The sequence below is a fragment of the Gymnoscopelus braueri genome (assembly GCF_963280865.1).
Source record: "Gymnoscopelus braueri genome assembly, chromosome: 21".
Taxonomy (NCBI): Eukaryota; Metazoa; Chordata; class Actinopteri; order Myctophiformes; family Myctophidae; genus Gymnoscopelus; species Gymnoscopelus braueri.
The window spans coordinates 31,206,682-31,226,833 of NC_137623.1; the positions used below are offsets into that span (position 1 = coordinate 31,206,682).

A 20,152-nucleotide genomic window follows, 5' to 3' on the forward strand; every position below is an offset into this window, starting at 1 on the left:
TCCAGTTGGGTTAAAAATAAACAGCAGCAGGGCAGAAGGAAATCATCAGAGCTTCAAGGAGATGCTACTGTTAACCAGGAGCAGATGCCGTTAGTCTGGGTAAATGTTTGGAAGTGCTGGGCTTCTTCCAAACATGCTCACTCACATTGTAGGAGGAGATGACCAGCAAAGACAAAGATAACCGAGATAAGGACGTATAAAAACAACTGTAAATCTAATTTTATGCCTCATCGTGTGCTTCAAGTTTGCTTGAAAATAATAGAAAATGGAAAAAATACATGAAAAAGATTTTCAACTGAGTAACATGTGACAAATCTGTCATCCAGAGAACGAGCGAGGACTAACTTTATACACGGGCTGGAACTCCTCGGTGACGGCAAATATGGTCTGAATGTTGTTGTCGCTCAGCTTCTGAACCAGATGAGCGATGGAGGGATAATCCTAAAATGAGAGAAAGGAAAGCCACAATTCACCATAAATAGAGATACAAAATGTCAGTGGAAAGAGACAATCCCAGCACTTTCTCACATATGGAGCTCGTTAAGTTAAGCCTAATGTATACATCGTCGTACGACGGTGTCATGTGGTACAAAAATGTCAGATATACGAGCTCACAAAACGTCACAATGTGATGAGTTGTGACCTTGTAGCTCTGCTATTTGTGAACATTTTTAGAAAGGTGACAAACAATTGAGGGAGAGGAATGCTGAGCTGCATACATAGTAGTGGCTCATGGTGTAAATGTCGTTCTCCAGATGACATTTCCCATCGTTGGGGAGTACGATGCCGCCCAGCTTGCCGTCCCCGGCAAAATGGAAGCCAGCATCGGTGGAAAACACCAGCAGACGGGTCACATCCCTCCAGCCAATCTGCTCCTGATGAACGGAAAACAATTAAAAGAAAACAATTACTGTAAAAGATAGCGTTTCACCTTTATTGTTTTTCCTTTAAAGCTGTACAAATATACCAGAATTTGCTATCCCCCATAGACTGATGAAATCTGATTGAAAAAACCTGGATATAAAAACTAAAAACAAAACATCTGAACATGTTGAGCTGATTTTCGTGCATCCAAATAAAAATCCACTAGTAAACACCACTATCTCATAAAAAGAAATCCTTTTTAACGATATAATCGCCAAATCACCACATAAACTTTGTATCGCTGCAAGAAAATGCCATAATTGTGGGAATACAAACCTGGATGTGTTTATTAGCCTTAGCGGGCCAGCCGGGAGCGCTAGGATTTTCTTCCCATGCCTACTTACTTACCAGTGTTGCCAGATTTTGCAAGAGAAATAAGCAACCAGGTACATGAAAACAAGCCCAAAAGAAGCAACTGGGCGACAACTTTAAACCTATATACATTGGCTATTTGAAAATAGCCGATCTACAAGATCACAACACTCAAGTTGTGAGCTTGGAGATCTGCCATTTTCAAAGAATCTTGAATCTTGTGCAAGTCTCTGGCAAAGAAAAATTCAGATGGGGGTACGCGGACAAATACATATTAAATTGGGGGTCCTTGACATGAAAATGTTTGAAAACCACTAGTTTAAACAACATTAGGAAGCAAGCCCAACTACACTTTAGAAGCAAGCTCAAAATAACCTGAACCCGCAACCACCAATATTTACAAGCGACTTGACAGAAAAACAAGCCCGAAGTCGCTTAATAATAAGCGGACATGGCAACACTGCTACTTACCCGGCACACGGCCACTTGCATGATGGCGTCGAAGCCCCCCTCAGGAGAGTCCAGGTTCCCAGAGATGTGCTGCATTCCCACCAGGTTGTTGAACTTCTTGCCGTCGCTGGTCAGCTTCAGCACGTTCTTGTAGCTGAAGGGGCTGGTGCAGTTCTGGTCCCCGGTGCACGGGTTCAGCAGCTTAGCTGGAGTAGTGCTGATGTAAGGCATGACCGTCTTCTCCACAAAGGAGCCAAAGCCTTCAGAAACACACAAGGAAACGAGATTCAAAATATGTTCCGGAACACAATGAACACAATGGAAATACATTTTTTCCTCTTTTAACCCATTAAGACCTGAAGCCGATTCTACAAAAGTCTTCTAAATCTTACTAGTTTTCAGAAAAAAACGTATGTTTCTATATCAGTGGTTCTCAAACCTTTTCATGTCAAGGACCCCCAAAATGATATGTATTTGGCCACCGACCCCCATCTCAAAATATTTTGTTCCAGGGACGCCCAGAAGAAAAGATTTGAGTTAAAAATGTTCGCTTTAAAAGTATATATATATATGAAAATATGCACTCGGTGCCACGCTATGAGCTTGTAGATCTGCTATTTTTGCATAGCAAAAGTGTAAAATAATGCTTTTTAGCTCAAATAAAAAAATGACACAGATGCATTAAAAGATCTTTTTGGGGGGCTTTTATGCCTTTATTTATAGCTTATAGTGGAGATTGACAGGAAACAGGGTGAGAGATGGGGAGGGACACGCAGTAAAGATCGTCTCGAACCCGCGATGCACTGTCAGGCTTCTTATGAGCCTATAAGTTCCCGGACCGCTACGCCAGGGGCCCAGGCCGGTCCGGGCCATCCTTGACATTTTCAATGAATATGTATTTGCAGTTATTATTATTATAACAAAACGCTGGAGGTATTTTAATTTAAAACAACGCATACAGGAAGCTGCGACACTGCCTGAATCTGGGCGGCAGGCAACGAGATTGTTGAATGTGACAGGGTAGCAAACGTAGCAACCGTTTCCTCAATACACCAATGTACCAATGCTGAAAGCAGTCTTTCCCAGTTCAGATTTGGCACGGAAACTCCTGAATAAAGTCAACAAAACTTGCCACAGTAGATGTGAAATTAATTGACTAAGACTGAGCAACTGGCATGGCCCATTTCTTAGTTTTGTTGGAATGTCTGTATAGGTGAAAAATAGTGATTGTTTTTCCATACCCAGGGATGTGCGCACTCAAAGTATTTGCAGGACTTTGGGTTATGCTTGCATGCTTAGTTAAAGTTTGGGAGAGGAGGCTGGCACTGTCATGTGCATAGAATGCATTGCATTTTTATTGCTGAACATACCTAAACAAAGTAGTCGTAGCAAGTATTAGCACCATTCAAGTGAATGAAGAAAGCGTAGCTGGTAATTGGTCATTGTAGTCGACCGTTCATATAGACATTTTAAGAAAGAGGGAGAGCAGTGTGCACTGCAGTGCACAACAAAGGTGATGGCATTGTTAAAGGAGGCTACTGCTGTGGCAGCTACCCAAAGCAGTAGGCATGCAGTGGGAGATCAGCTTGGGATGGGCACATTATGAAATTAAATAATTCGAATTTCTGAGGCAGGTCGTCACGGACCCCCAGCGAATGCTTCCCCAGGTTGGGGTTCACTGAGCTAGGGTATTTGTGGCATGTCCTCTGACTCAATCTGTACTCTGCCTAGCTCTGACAGTTAAATCACGCACGCACACACGCACGCACGCACGCACGCACGCACGCACGCACTGCAGTGAGCTCCACCGTCGTTCTCATTCACACAGAGAGAGAAGTTTTTGTCCAAAGCCGTCTCGTTTGTAAAATATATATTTTCTAAATGTAAAATATAGGTTTTTAAAATTTAGAGTAGCCAATTCTTTTTACCCCCTTTTTCTCCCCAATTTAGTCGTTATGCCAATTGATTCCTACTCCTCCCGCCCAACACTCCCCGCTGACAGGTGCCGCCCCAGCCTGTAGGATTCTGTGCAATGACCAATATCACCCTCACCGCCCGGCTTCCCTCCCCCGAACACGGGCCAATTGTGTTCGCATAGACGCCCTATTTCAAATTCTTGAAATAATGTACTTTCTGACACGTGGTGAGCTGCAGTGCTCGTGCCGCTCTGCTCCGGTGTATCGATGAGTATACAACACGCTAACGCTGTTAGCACCAAGAGCTGACAGCCCGTAGCCTTGTAGCTAAGTCTATCCGGGGACTGCCCACTGGTTGGGACCGTGAAAACAGAGTACATCCCATCGCCTGGAGGAGCGTAACCGTGACAACAGACCCAGCATGCTCAGTAACTTCCAAACGCTGCAGAATTCACAAAAACGCATTTGTGAGTGTCTTCACTTGGTAATGAGCAAATTCTCGTGTGCAAATTCAGAACAAGACAGAGATTCCAAGAATATATAGTAGGATATAGTAGGATTGCTCTTGGCCCCAGTACAAGAGTTTTTGATCCCTTAGCCTCAAGGGACAATTGACCTGTGATTGCCGAGTTCCACCAAGTTTCATGACAATTACACCATTCAATCACGAATTTGACCTTTTTGACTCAAATGTTAATCATCTCTTCGGGGCAGCCTATGGCCCATGAAATGTCACCTATTCGATGTCAATTGTGACTGTGAGCATGACCTTTTTGACCTAAAAGTTCCACTAATCTAATCCACTTTTCAGCCTATTGATCATTCCCACCAAGTTGAATGAAAATCCGTCCTTGAGGTATTTTCCTATAACAGACATAGAAACGGGACAGGACTGGTTACAATACCCTGCCATGCATTGTTGCGGGCAGGACATAAATTAGGAGACTGACCAGAACAGATTGGATTGAATGACTTGTTCATGTACGGGTGTTTCTGCATGATCAGAGTGATTTCCCCACCTATCCTGAAGTCAGAGGTGATCTTGGACATCTCCAGCATCAGACTGGTTCCCAGGTTCTTGACGTTCTCCAGATCGTCCTTCATGGAATAGGACAGGTCCATCAGGTAGTACAGGTCAATGGGGTAGTCCTCTGCCCGCTTGAACTTCAGGTTGAATGCCTGGGGCTCACCTACACAAACAGATGGCGTGCATTTATAGGCTCTGCACTTCACATGCTATAGGAACATACTGTGTACAAGAATGACTGAACTTCTCCTTTCAAAGCTCAGTTTTGAACAGGTACATTTTGTTACACTACAGGAGTAAATATTTATTCCGAGAGACAAAAACAACTTCAGAACTGCCTCAGAAATAGCATAGGGACAGCAACGTTCTAAAGGCTGTTCTGTGGCTAATACAGGATTAGTTATTGCATGTAATAAACAGAGAGTATAGTTGGACTACGTGTTGTCACGATAGTGGGGATGTTCCAGCAACACTATGTCCCTGTCCCTCACCAGAGCGGAGGGTCAAGGAGAGTTTCTGGGGCTGGATCTGTGTGATGTTGGAGTGATGGAGATTCTCCGTCCCCTTCTTGCGATTCGACACCGGTTTATTCCTGAGGATCCTCTTTTGTCCTCGCGGGTTCGAGATCTTGTCCTCCGCGCAGCCCCTCTTCCTCAGCGACTGCAGTTCGTCGCATCGGGTCGACAGGGTCTCGCCCTGGTTCAGGAAGTCCTGGGGATGGGAGACATCACACAGTGTGTGAACTCATGCCAAGGTCAGTTTGGTCAAGAAAATGCTAAAGAATGACTTCACTGTGTCAAGGACAATGTTACCACGTATCACGTGTGCACCATTGCTGTCCTCTGTCTTTATGCTTTATACAATAACAAAAAAACAATTCTTATTGAGGACAAGGTTTTATGGATGTATAGGTCTGTTAAGCTCTGCCTGAGAATAGCAAAGCCCCTGTCAGCGGGGGTCATTACTATTTGTCATATGACAAAGTATAAATACACTATTTACAAGCTCACAATGTGAGTAGATCAGATATTTTTGCTTTTTTAAAAATGTGTATAAGTGTTGAAATATTTAATAATATCTTTTCACAATTTGTATCTATAATGACTTGCCCAAAAATAAATAGGGGACGCTAAGTTATTAATAGCAAGCCGAGATGTCTACACATAACGGCTATGCATGACACAGCACCGCGCAGCAGTGAATAAGCTGAGGGCTCGGATCCACATACCGGGTCTGTGCACCAGCCGCATTTGGCCCCAGCCTGGATGCATTCCCCGCAGAACTTGGCATTGGCACTGATGCAGTCGTTTCCCTCTGGATGGAAGATAAAAGGAGAGAAAGAGAAACCGATTGTGAGAGAGAGAGAGAAAGAGAGAGAGAGAGAGAGAAATGGTACCAGCAGAAGCAGGCCTGTTGAAGCCCACTGTATTTACACGAGTTGTGCTGAAACGCTGCGTAATTGGAGAGGGAAGGTGGTGGAACATTGCGCTCTTTTCCGTTCTGCACTAAGCTCTGTGATGCTAAGGTGGAGCCCAGCTTGTGGTTGAATGACATCATTATGGCTAGGGCCGAACGTCTTATTCTGAAGGGGGAGGGCATGTTTTTATTTTGTTTATATTTTGTAAAGCGACTTTGAGTACTCAGAAAAGCTTAATATAGGCCTGGACCTCCAGGCACCTGGAGCTCAGTGTAGCCTGACAACGTGTCGTGGGTTCAAGTCCCGATCCCGCCGGGCTTTGCTGCATGTCACTCCCCATCTCTCTCCCCATTTCCTGTCAGCCTACTTGTCCTGTCAATAAAAGGCATAAAAGCCCCAAAATAATGATTTAAAAGAAGAAAAGCGCGATATAAATTGTATGTATTATTATTATTTTTGAAGAGAAATAATTAAGTGATAGTGAAAGTGTTTGACTGTGTCTATGGATTTTTATAAATATTTAACCAATGAAAAGTATTTATTTAGTAAGAGCTTGTAACTCAATAATAACACAGGTTATTCCCCCCCCCCCATTTCCTGAAAAGTAACTGTTTTGGACGTACAAAGGTTTCCACCTGACAGAGACGATATCATACGTAAGCTGACCTGGCTTAAGAAGGCTTGGTTAAACACACGAGTTGTGACATGAACATCTTACCGTTCTGAGCCCTGCTGTAGCAAAAGACTCCTAGCAAGGTGGATATCAAGAGCAGCTTCAGGTCCATCTGAAAACACACAAATGGAAACGTATAGCCTATTAGCCTACCTTTAACCAATTAAACCCTATACTTTGATCAGTTTTTGGCCCCCTCCTTTTGTCCGTCTACACCAGGGATCTTCAACGTTTTTCAGTTCAAGGACCCTTTAGCTGAGAGAGAGATGAGACGAAGCAGGGACCCCCACTACATATTGTATAAAATTGTGTTGTAGATTAAACTTTTTCATAGGTTTATAAATAGCTCCATAGACTTGTTTGACAGCACTATCATCAGTGTTGTGTCAATTAATGTTGTGAGCTGCTATTCTTAGCTAAAGTTCTCCTCAGAATAGGGATGCTACGGTTCAAGTGGTATTGTAAATTTTTTTTAAAGAATCCTTTCACACAAATATTTGGCGGCCCCCTGCTGAAGACCCCTGGTCTACACCAAATATCTTCACCAAAAATAGCAGATCTACAAGCTCACAACGTGTCACAATGCTACGTATTGTGAGCTTGTAGGTCTGCAATTTTTTGCCAGATGTTTGACAATTTTCAACGAATGTTTGCCTATTATGACATGCCCAGAATAGGGACGTTAGGGTTTATGTGGTTAAAAAGCCACGAGTCAAACATTTCTCTTTGTTAACAGTGATACCCCCCCTCCCCCCTCCCCCTGCAGTGCTTGTTGACTTGAATGCTTGAGTTTATAATTTCCTGGACAAAAGCTCCCCGGGAGCTAAAGAGGGTGTTTAGCAAATGATGGATTACATCTGTAAAAAGGCCTAGTTATAATTGGCGGTAATATAATAATAACCACTGACAGGGGCTTTGCTATTCAGGCAGCATCAGAGTGACAGGGAGCTAATGTAATAAAAACAACGCGCGCACACACACACACACACACACACACACACACACACACACACACACACACACACACACACACACACACACACACACACACACACACACACACACACACACACACACACACACACACACACACACACACACACACACACACACACACACACACAGTTGACAAGTCAGCAGCCTCTCTTTGCCTCCCAGCATCACTTTCTTACTGTAAATAGTCCACAGGCCTCCCTAGAGTCAGCCTCTCTCCTGTCATGTCCATTGATCCCTCGGCTGTGTGCACGCCTTCTGGTCAGCACATGTCAATGAATCATTCCCCATTTCTTAATGCTAACGTCACGGCTTACCAACAAACAAGGGGACTTAAATGGCCTTTCTCTGGGCCAAACAGCCCATTAGAGAACAAGACAACTTGGAACAAGGACGACAGTGATGACTCGCTGGAGATTACAGTAAAAGCATTAACGTCAATACTGTACGAGATGCACTCAACCAAGAGGCCTAACCGAATATCGAAGGTTCTGCCTCAGTGAGGAGGATAAAGGGAAGGCACTTTCTCCATGAGCATTATTATTAGAGCTCTACCGATAGAACGATCGACCAAAAGACATAAAGGAGCTCGACTCCCTACCCAAATGCAAAGCCAACCTAAAAGAATTCCTTTCGTCAAAATACAAGTGAACATAGTTTAACTCCTTGAACACCTTGTTAATAGAATCCCCTGATCCCCGCCCCTACTTTCTCTGTAAATATACCATATGATTCTACTTAGCTTTATTCCATTATGTTCTTGTAGTATAACTTGTATTGTATTGTCTGTATTATAATGTATTACTGATGAATTGAGTACAAAGGACCACAATGGAAACAAGCCCCTGGGGTACTGTTAATAAGCATGTCAATCAATCAATATTTTGTTGATATATTGGCTATTATTTGACTTTTTTTAAAAGACATCAGTATCAGCAATTATGCAGCCGATGTTTCGCGATTTATGCATTTAAGCTGGTGTCCCTATTTTGGGCATGTCATTATAGGTGAAAATGTCCACGTTTTTAAGAATTTAAAGCAGATCTGCAAGCTTATAGAGCTTGTAGATTTGATATTTTGAATAGGGCTTAAGTTGTTAAATAAAATCAAGTTCCGTATGTGTGTAATGTATTTTATATTTAGTTTGCTTGTTTATTGTATAATTAAAGTTAAATGTTCTTTTCATATATTGAATAATATATACAGAATATATTTGTTTGCTTATAAGTTAACTATTGGATTTAAATATTGATTTTACTATTATTATTAGTTTGTTTACAAAATATTGGTCGAAATATTGGTAATCACACTCCAGAATCAGGATTGGCATCAGACCCAGAAATATGGAATTGGTCAGGCTCTAATAATTAAGGGTAATTAAAAAAAGTTCAAAATATAAATATATCAAAAGACACAGCTATATTTAATGAGAGCCAGTAAAGTGGCTGAAGAGGAAATGAATGAATCAAATCAATGATATATCGCCTGATGCTTTATTATGGTGAGCTGGCCGACGAAGGCTCGAGTTGTGGCAAATCTAATTAACATGTGGAATGTAAGGGGCAATTTCCTGCCTCGTCACAAATCATACAACCTAGGGGAGCTAGCGCAAAAGTGAACAGTGGCTAATTCCCTACTGTGCTGCACATTAAAGGCACATGGTTCACATTAAAGCGAGACAGACAGTGTTCAGCCGACACTCAACTTTAAACACTAAAGCCCTCTTTTAGACTTCATCGCACGATGGCGTCACGTGCGTGGCGAAAACAGACGTTCTCTGTAGAAGGGCCTGTTTTTGAACATTTCTTAAAACATGCCCAAAAGAAGGATGCCCGGGTTGAAAGTGATTAAGCACATTTGATACGCAAAGCATGGCTTACAGTAAAGTGTTCCTTTTCTAACCCTGCCGTAACCGTTTGGCTATTCATAGTGGCTACATTAAAAGGCTGCATTCCCTAACGCTGTGGTGAAGGAGGTTCCGACGACGTTCACTGCGGATGGTGTTGAGTGAAGCATTCCTGTGTGCCCGACCCGTGCGTGTCCGGTTATATACACATGGCAGGGCAGACAGCCAGTCTGCAACCCCCCACATTAGATCAGCCTGTTTGGGCCTTCCCTGCACTGCTCTACATGTGTGTGTGCGCAAGTGTGTGTCTGTCCTTACTCAAGGTAAACGCCACAATTAGCCTGGCTCGGGCCATCATCATACGACACTGTTCCTGGCTGACAGGCATGCTCAAAGCACTTGTACTGTCATTTACAGTAGCTACCCAACAGCCTTCTGGCGAGGAGATAAAGCTATCGGAAAACAGTTATGTTAATGCTCGAAATAGAGCAAGTAATGGGCTTGGTTGTTGAGAGAGGGTGTGATGGTGGTCTTTGCAAGAGCTTAGGACAGGATTTAAGAACAATGAAAGAAGCGAGTTCTCCGGACACTGTGAATATCGAGTTGACGTGTGAGGAAAATAAATTCACATTCCTCTTATTTCTTCTTCTTCTCGGCATCTTTATGCTTTATTTCAGACAGAAAAGTATCGAGAGATAGGAAACCAAGGGCAGACAGGGGAGAGACGTGAGACAAGACAGGAGTCGGAGTCAAACTCGGGTCCTCGCGTTAACAAGATGCATATGGTCTGTGCACTAACCGGTTGGGACACCAGGCACCCTACATTCCTCTTATTTCTGTCAAAACCACAAACGCAAAAGTTATTTCCTTAAGCGTTCTCGCTGGGGCTTCGACTTCAGCTCTGAGTTCCAGGGAAACATTCTAATGCAAACTATGCCTGTAAAACGCCAGCGAGGTGTCAAGTTAGAAAAACAGCCATGGCGTATTCTATCCATGAAGCTTAGCAGCTGTGGGGTGGAAAGCACTAAAAACAACGTACCAAGGAGTGAGGATAGGATAAAGGCGCAGGAGAGGTCTTGTTGGGCCGAGGACATCTCCAATAACCAAGATGCCATATATTTAGCTAGGCATGATAATGCCAAGAAAAGAAAAGAAAAAAGACCTATAGGAACACAGGCGGTTTGATTTATCTCTCCTGGAAAGTGAATGACATAAAAACCTTCACAAATATTTCGGCCATATATCTTGTCAGACGGGGATTGCAGTGCCAGTACGAGGAGGGAGGGGTGGGGACTATTAAGGGACTCAAGCAAAACAGTCGCAAAGCCAAAAACTATTTCTGTGTGTGTGGAAATAAAAATAAAGGAAAGACCCAGACAGCATAGTAACTGAGCTGAAACCAGAGGGTTGATTTGCTCAAGAAAAGGGATAAGCTACTTTGTACAGTACTAGAGGGTCGGGGCGTTGCGCGCCCCTTCCCCCTATCCGCTGCTCGGGGCTTTGTGCTTGTTGGTCCCTCCGTGTCCCTCTCTCTGTATGTATTAACTCATTTAAAAAAAAGAGACCCCCTGGGAGTCTTGGGAGGCAAGACCCCATATAGATCCACCGGCTTGCTCCCTGTGGCTTTTGTTTTTTCATGAACCTGCTTGCTTGTTTCTGGCGCTTGTTTTTCTCCAACCTGGCATCCTGACTGACTGGCGAGTCGGTTCGGGTGACTGTTAGAGGCAGCGTGTAGACGCTGGCGCGGGTAACTAATAATGTATTGTTTGGGATTTGCATGGTACGAAAATTAAGGACATATTAGCGTGAGTGTGGTGGGATAGAGACCAAACAAAAAGGTAAGCAAGAGCGGGGGTTGAAGCGAAGGGCTCGCGTCTGTTGTTGTGGCGATGCAGAGAGATTTCAATGGCCGCCACTTCGTGTAGCGTCGGCTGTTGCCGTCGGCGCTCGGGTGTGCTCACGGTAAACGGTGCGGTGCGAAAGTGTTTCCCCGTCCGGTGTGTTCATTAATGTGGTGAGTTGAATTAAATGTGCTACGAGGAGGCAAATGTGTAGTGAGCAATGAGAAGTAGCCTATGCCACCCATAAATTCATCGCGCACGCTGTGGCTAGTGTTGTGGTGACATGTGATTTGTTGTTGTGTTTAGTCCGAAACAATGGAATGAGTGTGTCGTCGGAAGCGGCGAGAGTTAACTATCCCAATGTATAGGTAGATAAGTATGACAATGGTAACACAACTCACGATTCAACTCCCTCTGTCTGTCCTTATCATATTCACCTCTTTCCTAGGCTGTGTGTTTTCCACTTCCTGTCGATTTCATTGGATATCATTGGTCATCTGACCAGTTTCATTGGATTTCATTGGATGAAATCGACAGGAAGTGGAAAACACACAGCCTAGGAAACAGGTGAATAGAGCCGTGGTTTTCAATCTGTGGGTCGTGACCCGTAAGTGGGTCACAGCAGGGGGCCAGGTGGGCTGTAGGATGGCCACAATTCTTTTTTTTTTTTTATGTACAAAATAATGCAATAATGCATTCATACTTTGTACTGTTGATGCTTGACACAATTTTAAGGAAAGCTGATTACTTTCTATGAAATGCAATTCTATGCACTATTTGTGACAACAGATATTCACAGCACTTTATTTTGAATGTTACAATTTGCATGCAGGATTACATACCGGCACACCGATATGATATAGGGTTACAAATCTGTTCCAACAGATTTTATTGTATATCATTCTTTAAAAATTCTCCCTGATAACTGCTAACTTGACATGATGCATCTGTTTAATTTGTTCAATGTTGGGAATACTATACTGATGAACAATATACTGCACATACAGAAATGTTAATTATCTCACTTTTTACATGGTATAAATGTAAATGATTTTGGTTACGTCACAAAATATTTGATTGGTCCTGGGCCAAAATTACCTCCACAGGTGGGTCACAGCATGAAAAAGCCCAATGAACTCATCATTAATTTATGTGTATAAAAAAGTTATATAGATTATGAAATGAGACGCTGCCTCTCTCTTTCTCTGTCTGATGGCCCCTTGTTTTTCTTTTACGGGCTCTTTAGTCTCTTAGGCTTGGCTTTGAATGCATTCTTGGGGGATGGACCATACCGCATGTGCAGGACAGTCACCCACGACCTGCAATGCTCTTTACTGCACTTTGAAAAATGTGAGCAGCCACTACTCACGTTTTTCAAAGTGCTATAATGCCATTATGTCATACCTCGTCTCCAACACTTGCATATCTACCTGTTTTTTCTCTCTCTGTTATCTCACTGCCTCAAAAATTACTACATTAAAACAATTCTAAAAGGAACGAGGGATATATATTGTCTTAAGATAAACAGAAAGAAGTAAGTAGAGTTAAAAGACAGACTTCATGAATGAACGGGTGGATTTGCTCTCCTTTAACCCATTAAAGCCGGGAAAGCATCTGTGTCATTTTATACTTTGGCTACTCAAAAATAGTAGATAGACAAGCTCATAGCGCTTCACTTCGTGCCATGCTATAAGCTTGTAGATGTGCCATTTTTGAAAAATTTGTGCAAATCTATGAATATATACATTTTTTAAAGCAAATATGTTTAACTCAAATCTTTGCTTCTGGGGGTCCCTGGAACAACATATTTTGAGATGGGGGTCCGCGGCCAAATACATATAATTTTGGGGGTCCTTGACATGAAAAAGTTTGAGAACCACTGATATAGCAACGTAAGTTTTCCAGAAAACTGTTTAGAAGACATTTGTCAAATCTGCCTCATGTCCTAATGGGTTCAAATCTAGCTACTACGTCTCCAAAACCTTGGCAGAACTTGGTGCAGCGAGGACTGCAGTAAATGATGAGAATGTGGACAGTCACAGAGAATAAGGGACGACGAAAGAGAAAGAGAGAAACAGGAAAGAATAAAGCGCTGAAAGCCAGGCCTGGCAGTGTCTCAGAGTCACAGTGCTTTTGAAGGAGTATAGTTCTTCTAGCTCTGGGAGTTTTCCTTACTCATGAGGAGCTGTTCTTCTCCGGCCACGAGTAGGAGGAATGGAAAAGAAAGAAAAACAGGAAAGGGCGGTCCTTTGCTCACAGCTTGAAGGGGGAAAGGGGGGCCGCCTCAATTCCAAAGGGAAAGAGTAGCTTCAACTTTTACTACACTCCGTTCAAACTAAGGTAGCCATTTATTGACCACATTCACGCGTGGCTGTTTTGCTCTTACAACTCCACCCCACCCAGTAGGTGGAGTAAGAGCTAAATGGCCGCCGTGTGGTCAGTTCTCTCCCATGAAAACAACACACACTGGATCGTGCAATATAAATGATCTAGTGCAGGGGTTGTGTAAAACCGCTTCAGGGTTCCCAAACCTTTCCATGCTAATGACCCCCAAATAACCATAGCCTCTGGCAGTGTGGACCCCTACAGCGGGCACTACCCCTAAAAAGCGGAAATAGCGGAGACAGACGATCTACAAGGTCACAAAGCAACCTGGTGTGAGTTTGTACGTATATCTGCTGTTTTTGCAATTTTTGCAAAATCTTTGAAAATGTTTTACAATTGTCCTATAATGACATGTCCAAAATAGGGATACCAGGTGGAAATGGTTAAACTGGCACAATAATCTTATGCATTGAATTTGAACTGAAAATATTTTTTTCCCCCTCTCCTTTCCAACCGGCCCCCCTGGAGGCCCCCACCGTGATCTAGAGTGCTGTTTTCACGTGTTTTCTTCTGCACTGCACCTGGTACTTTATCATTTTGATGTGCGTGCTTTCCTAAACCCGTTTCACTTCTCTCCCAAAACCCCGTCCAACTGCTGTGTGTCTTCCTTCACGTTCCACTGCATGATGGGAGTCGGGAGATGATAAAGCCTATCTTTGGCATTCTACTCCCATCCTCTCCCTCCCCGACATTCCCCTCCTGCACAGTTTCTCGGCTCCCTCCCTCCTCCTGTGCGAGCAGAGCCAATAACCGTGGCCCCTAGACATCTTCGCATGCCCTTCAACAGCGCCAAGAGTGGAACATATACCCCGGGCACAGAGACATCCAAGCTTCCCCGCGATGCTGGAGGAGAATACCAAACAGCTAGTGTCTGTCTGTGTCTGTCCATGCTCGCGGACCACCTAAACCCCCCCCACCCCCATCCGGAGGGCCTTCTCATGGCAGACAAAAGCCATTAATCGACTAGTCCTTGGAGACTAGAGGAGAGGGGCAGATCTTCATAGAGCTCCCACTCAGAGTACCACCTCTTCAGCTCTGAGAGCTTTCATGCGATAAATCTGACTAATGAGACCGATGTCCATGTTTGGGGGGAGGGGGTTAATCGCAAAAGGCATCCAGGACACTGATATGGGAAATAATACAAATATGGGATATCTTCTCACGGAAACACTGTTAGCGGGATGTGGTTTATAGTTCTACATAGACCAGAAAATGACTACACTAGGATCAGTAACACTAGCAATAGTTTCCACCTCAAATGCCACATTAAGCATTTTTTACTTTAAAGGGATAGTTCACCCCCAAAATGACTTTTTTTCTATCGATTATTCACCCCATGGAGCCATGAATTCATGGAGATGTTTTTGTCGCATTCCTAAGCCAATAATTTGATGACCGGTAGACTCAAAGAGTCTCCATTGAGTCACTCCGCCGGTCATCAAATTATTGGCTTAGGAATGCAACAAAAATTAAAACATCTCCATGAATTCAAGGCTTCATGGGGTGTGTAATTGATCGATAATAAGTATTTTTTGGGGTGAACTACTCCTTTAAAGCCTGGGCCATGATAAGAGGAGCAGGGGGTTATTTCACATACAATACCACAGAAAGCCCAGTGGGGAGAGGAAAAGAATAACTGTAGAATTGCTGGTTTCAGGTGCATTCAATCCACTTGAGAACAACTAAATTGCTATCCTGTGTGCTTCCGCTCACACAGCCATATGCTTTAATTGTTGTTAACCTGAGGAATTGTCAAGAACATGAATGGTAATAAAAAATTATTAAGTGCTCTCCAACAAACAGAAAATGTTAATGTGACCATAAGTAAAAATAATTCTAGCATAACCTCATAATGTGTCAAGGGCACAAGACAAAACAGCACAAACAGATTGTTTTCTGCCAGTATCACACATGGAGCACATTGTGGAAGTGGAATTGTTAAAGATGCCTTTTCCATGGGACCATTAAAAACCATATGAACCCCAGCGTCCCTATTCTGTGGTGAACATTCGGTGAAAATGACACGTCTACAATCTACAAGCTCACAATTCGCCGTAACGCGTCACATTGTGAGCTTCGACAAATCGATGGCCAAAACGCAAAACCTCCTATCTGAAAAATTAACATTGTTGGGAAAATGAAAAAGAAAACTACAAAATGTTGTATCTTTTTTGCACAATGCTATTTTTTTATGATACCCATCACATAATTCATCGTTTCTGGATTTCTGGATTATATTACAATATTATATGTTAATTACACTGATCTCATATTGCAAATGCAGATAGGAGGTTTTTCCCCACTTTTCCTGGATAATTCTGCAGATAGGAGCTTTTGCACTGTGATGTTAAGTGATTGCATAACTAAATAATGATAAATAGTACAGGCTGTAAATACATACATTTACAGCTGCAAACAGTTGCATCAGTGGTGTGGTCTAGGTTTGTTTTCTGAGGTATACAATAATCATTCCCTGCACGAGATGCGCGTGGTCGTGGGTATACGCTAGCGCATTTTCAATGGATGAAATGGTTAGTAGACTGTATACGCTTTTTTCCAAAAACAACAATTAGGTGGACTACAAAACAACTGGCCCAGGCACCCCTCGACATAATCCCCCCTATACCCTCAACTCCACCACCTGAAATACCCCCCCACTCCCACAATCCCCATTCCCCGCAACCAGCACGACACCCCCCCCAAACCCCACCCACCCAAACCCTCATGCCCTCCAACTCCCCTAACTCATACAACTGGATCACCAACCTTGTGTCCGGTGTGGATAGTGGAATAGTATGTAAGATCATTGAATGTCTTAAAGAGCCTATAAGCAAGGAGGAAATACGGATGCCTTGACCCTAGAGTCACCACAGCCAGGGAGGAGATGAGAGCAGCACACAGGGACTTTGTCGCTGACCAAAAAGGAGAGGGTCTGAGGGAGGAATATAAGCGGAGGAAGGAGGAGCTATATCAAGTGTATGCAACTGGAACAACGGGAGCTGACCCAAAAGATCAGGGACATTAAAGAGGTGCATGTTAACCAGAAACATGGCAAGAGCTGGAAGCTCATCAATGACATTTCTGGCAGAAGCTCTTCTCAGACTTCCAAGATCTGGGGAGAAAGCGCAGAGGAACGAGTTGAAACATGGTACCAGCACTTCAAAACACTCCTAGGAAATCCTCCTTCAACCGAAGAAGAGGATGATCCGATGCTCCTGTCTTCCATGACCTTCCCAAACCAGACGGTTCACCATGGATGAGTACCAGAGGGCCAAGGCTACTATCAAGTGAGGCAAGAGCTGCGGGGAAGATGGAGTGACAGCAGAGGTTCTGATGTATGTGCCCATAGACGAGGTGGTGTTGGATTTTATCAAGCACACACGCAAGCTGCCGAAGCTGTGGAGCAAAATGATCATCGATCCAGTACCAAAGTCAGGCGAACTCACCAAGGCATTAGCCTGAGCTCACAAGTTGCCAAGACGGCTAACAGGAAGATCCTCAACCGTCTTAGACCCATATTAGACCCTGTAATGAGAAACTCGGGCAGATACTGGTGCTGAGGAGGATACTGGAAGGAGTAAGGAGCGGAATCTTTCAGTGGTGATCACCTTCATGACTTCCAAAAGGCTTTTGGCACCATCCACCGGGGGAATCTGATGAACATTCTCCGGGCCTATGGAGTTCCTGAGAAGATGGTTCAGATGATGGAGACAAGCTACTCGAGGCAGTCCAGGACTTCTAATAACCTGGGCCGGACTGCTTCAATGGAACAGGACCTGAAGGTCCGGGGGGCACTTGACTTGAATGCCTTGCATGGGATGAGGAGAGTGTGGAAATCAGACATGGGAGAAGACCTCAAGAGGCGGCTGTTCGTATAGCTACAGTGGAGTCAGTACTGCTGTATGGGGCTGAGACATGGACCGTCACAGCACAACAGGAAAGGGCCTTGGATGGAGTCTACACAAGAATGCTATGAATGGCACTAGGAGTCACATGGACGGACCACATCAGAAATGTGGTCCTCTACAGGAACCTACCATGGGTCACAGACAAAGTCAGAGAGAGAAGGATGAGGCAGGGCACTGCGTCAGGGACCCATAACTAGTGGCAAGCAAACAAACACTATGAGAGCCAACCCAGGGCAAAGCCAGGAGAGACAAGAAGTGCACTACCTACGTAGATGCACTTCGGCGTAACAGCGTAGCCAACAATACTGTAGAGCTCAAGACCCTGATGCTAGATAGGAGAGTGTGGAGGGCAGCGATTCAGGAGTCCCAAGTTGGTGTTGGCTAGACCACACTCACACATCGCAAAGACCCTATTCTATATGATCCGGCCTAACTGACCCATGCCCCCTCAACATAATCCCCCCCATACCCTCTACCCCCAACTCCACCACCTGCAATACCCCCCCCCCCCCCCAACTGCCAGCCCACACCTCTCCACCTCCATAACTCAAAACCCCATCCCACTTCAGGGGTCCCGAGTTGGTGTTGGCTAGACCACACTCTCGCATCGCAAAGACCCTATCCTGTGTGATCCGGCCTAACTGGCCTATGCCCCCCTCAACATAATCCCCCCCATACCCTATACCCCCCAACTCCACCTACTGCAATACTCCCCCACTCCCACAACCCCCCCCCCCAACTGCCAGCCCACACCTCTCCACCTCCCTAACTCAAAACCCCATCCCACTTCAGGAGTCCTGAGTTGGTGTTGGCTAGACCACACTTTCACATCACAAAGACCCTATCCTGTATGATCCGGCCTAACTGGCCTATGCCCCCCTCAACATAATCCCCCCCATACCCACTACCCCCCAACTCCACCACCTGCAATACTCCCCCACTCCCACAAACCCCATACCCCCCAACTGCCAGCTCACACCTCACAACCCCCATAACTCAAAACCCCATCCCACCCCATACCCTCATACCCCCAAATCCCACCCAACCCATTACCCCCACTCCCAGAACCCCCGGTCCCCATGCCCCCAACCAGCACACCACAACCCCCAAACTCCACCCACCCAAACCCTCATGCACCCCCCACCCCATACCCCCCCAACCACCACCCACACCTCCCACACCCTATAACTCCAAACCCCATCCCACCCCCATACCCTCATACCCCCCAACCAACACACCACAATATTTTCACAGGGTTGTTGTCTGCCACGGTGTTCACGTGTGATTTTGATCTGCAATTAATAAAAAATCACGACAATGACGTTCACATTTAAGCAGCAATGACAACCTCTAACCACAAGTAAAAAATGTTCAATGCCAAAACCTCCTATCTATACCTAAAAATGACCTCCTATCTACATAGATGCACATAGGAGGTTTTTACCTAGAAATAGTTAGGCTTACAAACAAACATTATTTGTGTTAAATAATGCTTTTTTATGCTCATTTTGAGATCAATACATTCTACAGTACTGTATCAAGTATTACCATAATTTTTTTTTATCAACTCACACTCTTGGTGTGATAAAAGTGTCACCACCTGACACTAATCATTAGCAATCAACAAGGCAATGCAATTAACTTGACAGAGTTACTAACAAATACTTAACTAGTAAGGGGGGAAGACACTTTTTTTTTTTTTAAATAATAGATGACTACAAACTGATAGACATTTAGACGGTCTACATAACATAGAATTCCCAATTTTCAGCTCTGTCTGCTGCTCAACTAGTTCTGGTGCAGATAAGAGGTTTTGCGCTTCAACATTTTAGCTCTAATTGGCACTGAACAAGATAGGAGGTTTTAGTCAAATGACTTTTTCTGACAAAATGAGGGGCGGGACTATCTTGCAGACAGACTGAGCATGTGCAGCATAGCATATAGTCCTTATCCACAGTGAAATCCGAAAATCATGAAATTTGCACATAGGAGGTTTTGCATTTTGGCCATCGAAATGCTGATTTCGGTGAAGAGATTTGGTGTCGAGAGAAAAAGGGTTTAACAATTTCATTGCTTAGAAAGGCAGATAAGATGCTCTCAGAAATGGCAGTATGACCTTTTCAAACGGAACTGTGTCACATAAACTGGCTTCAACCCAGTTTTATGGGAAGGGGCTAAATATATACTTCTGGTGGAACACTGTCTAAAGAGGAACTTCAGGTAGGCTACCTGCCATGCATTTACTGGAAGAAACAAACATCAATAACACTTAATCTTTTTTTCCCCTTTTCCATGTCTAAAATACATCTTGTTTGAATAGATCTCCCAGCTTATCGCTCTCGCCGTTTTGAACCGTGCAGAACTCCACGTCACTATTTGTGGCTGTATCTCTGCGGTGAAAATAGCCTTGCAGTCGTGCTAACAAACTATTTCAGAATCATCCTCTCCACCTGGTCTCTG

General features: G+C 44.1%; 1 protein-coding gene across 2 annotated transcripts in view; it reads right to left on the reverse strand.

Annotated features, from left to right (window-relative positions):
• Positions 1–20,152, reverse strand: part of LOC308077615 (integrin beta-1-like) — a 63,736-nt gene that overhangs the window by 9,914 nt on the left and 33,670 nt on the right. For both annotated transcript variants that reach the window (XM_080418373.1, XM_080418372.1), the window contains exons 2-8: positions 6,765–6,831; positions 5,858–5,943; positions 5,121–5,340; positions 4,622–4,792; positions 1,708–1,946; positions 720–875; positions 346–441 (exon numbers count right to left, since the gene is read on the reverse strand). In XM_080418373.1, the coding sequence (XP_080274499.1) occupies positions 346–441; positions 720–875; positions 1,708–1,946; positions 4,622–4,792; positions 5,121–5,340; positions 5,858–5,943; positions 6,765–6,831 (1,035 nt within the window). The remainder of the gene's footprint in view (positions 1–345; positions 442–719; positions 876–1,707; positions 1,947–4,621; positions 4,793–5,120; positions 5,341–5,857; positions 5,944–6,764; positions 6,832–20,152) is intronic.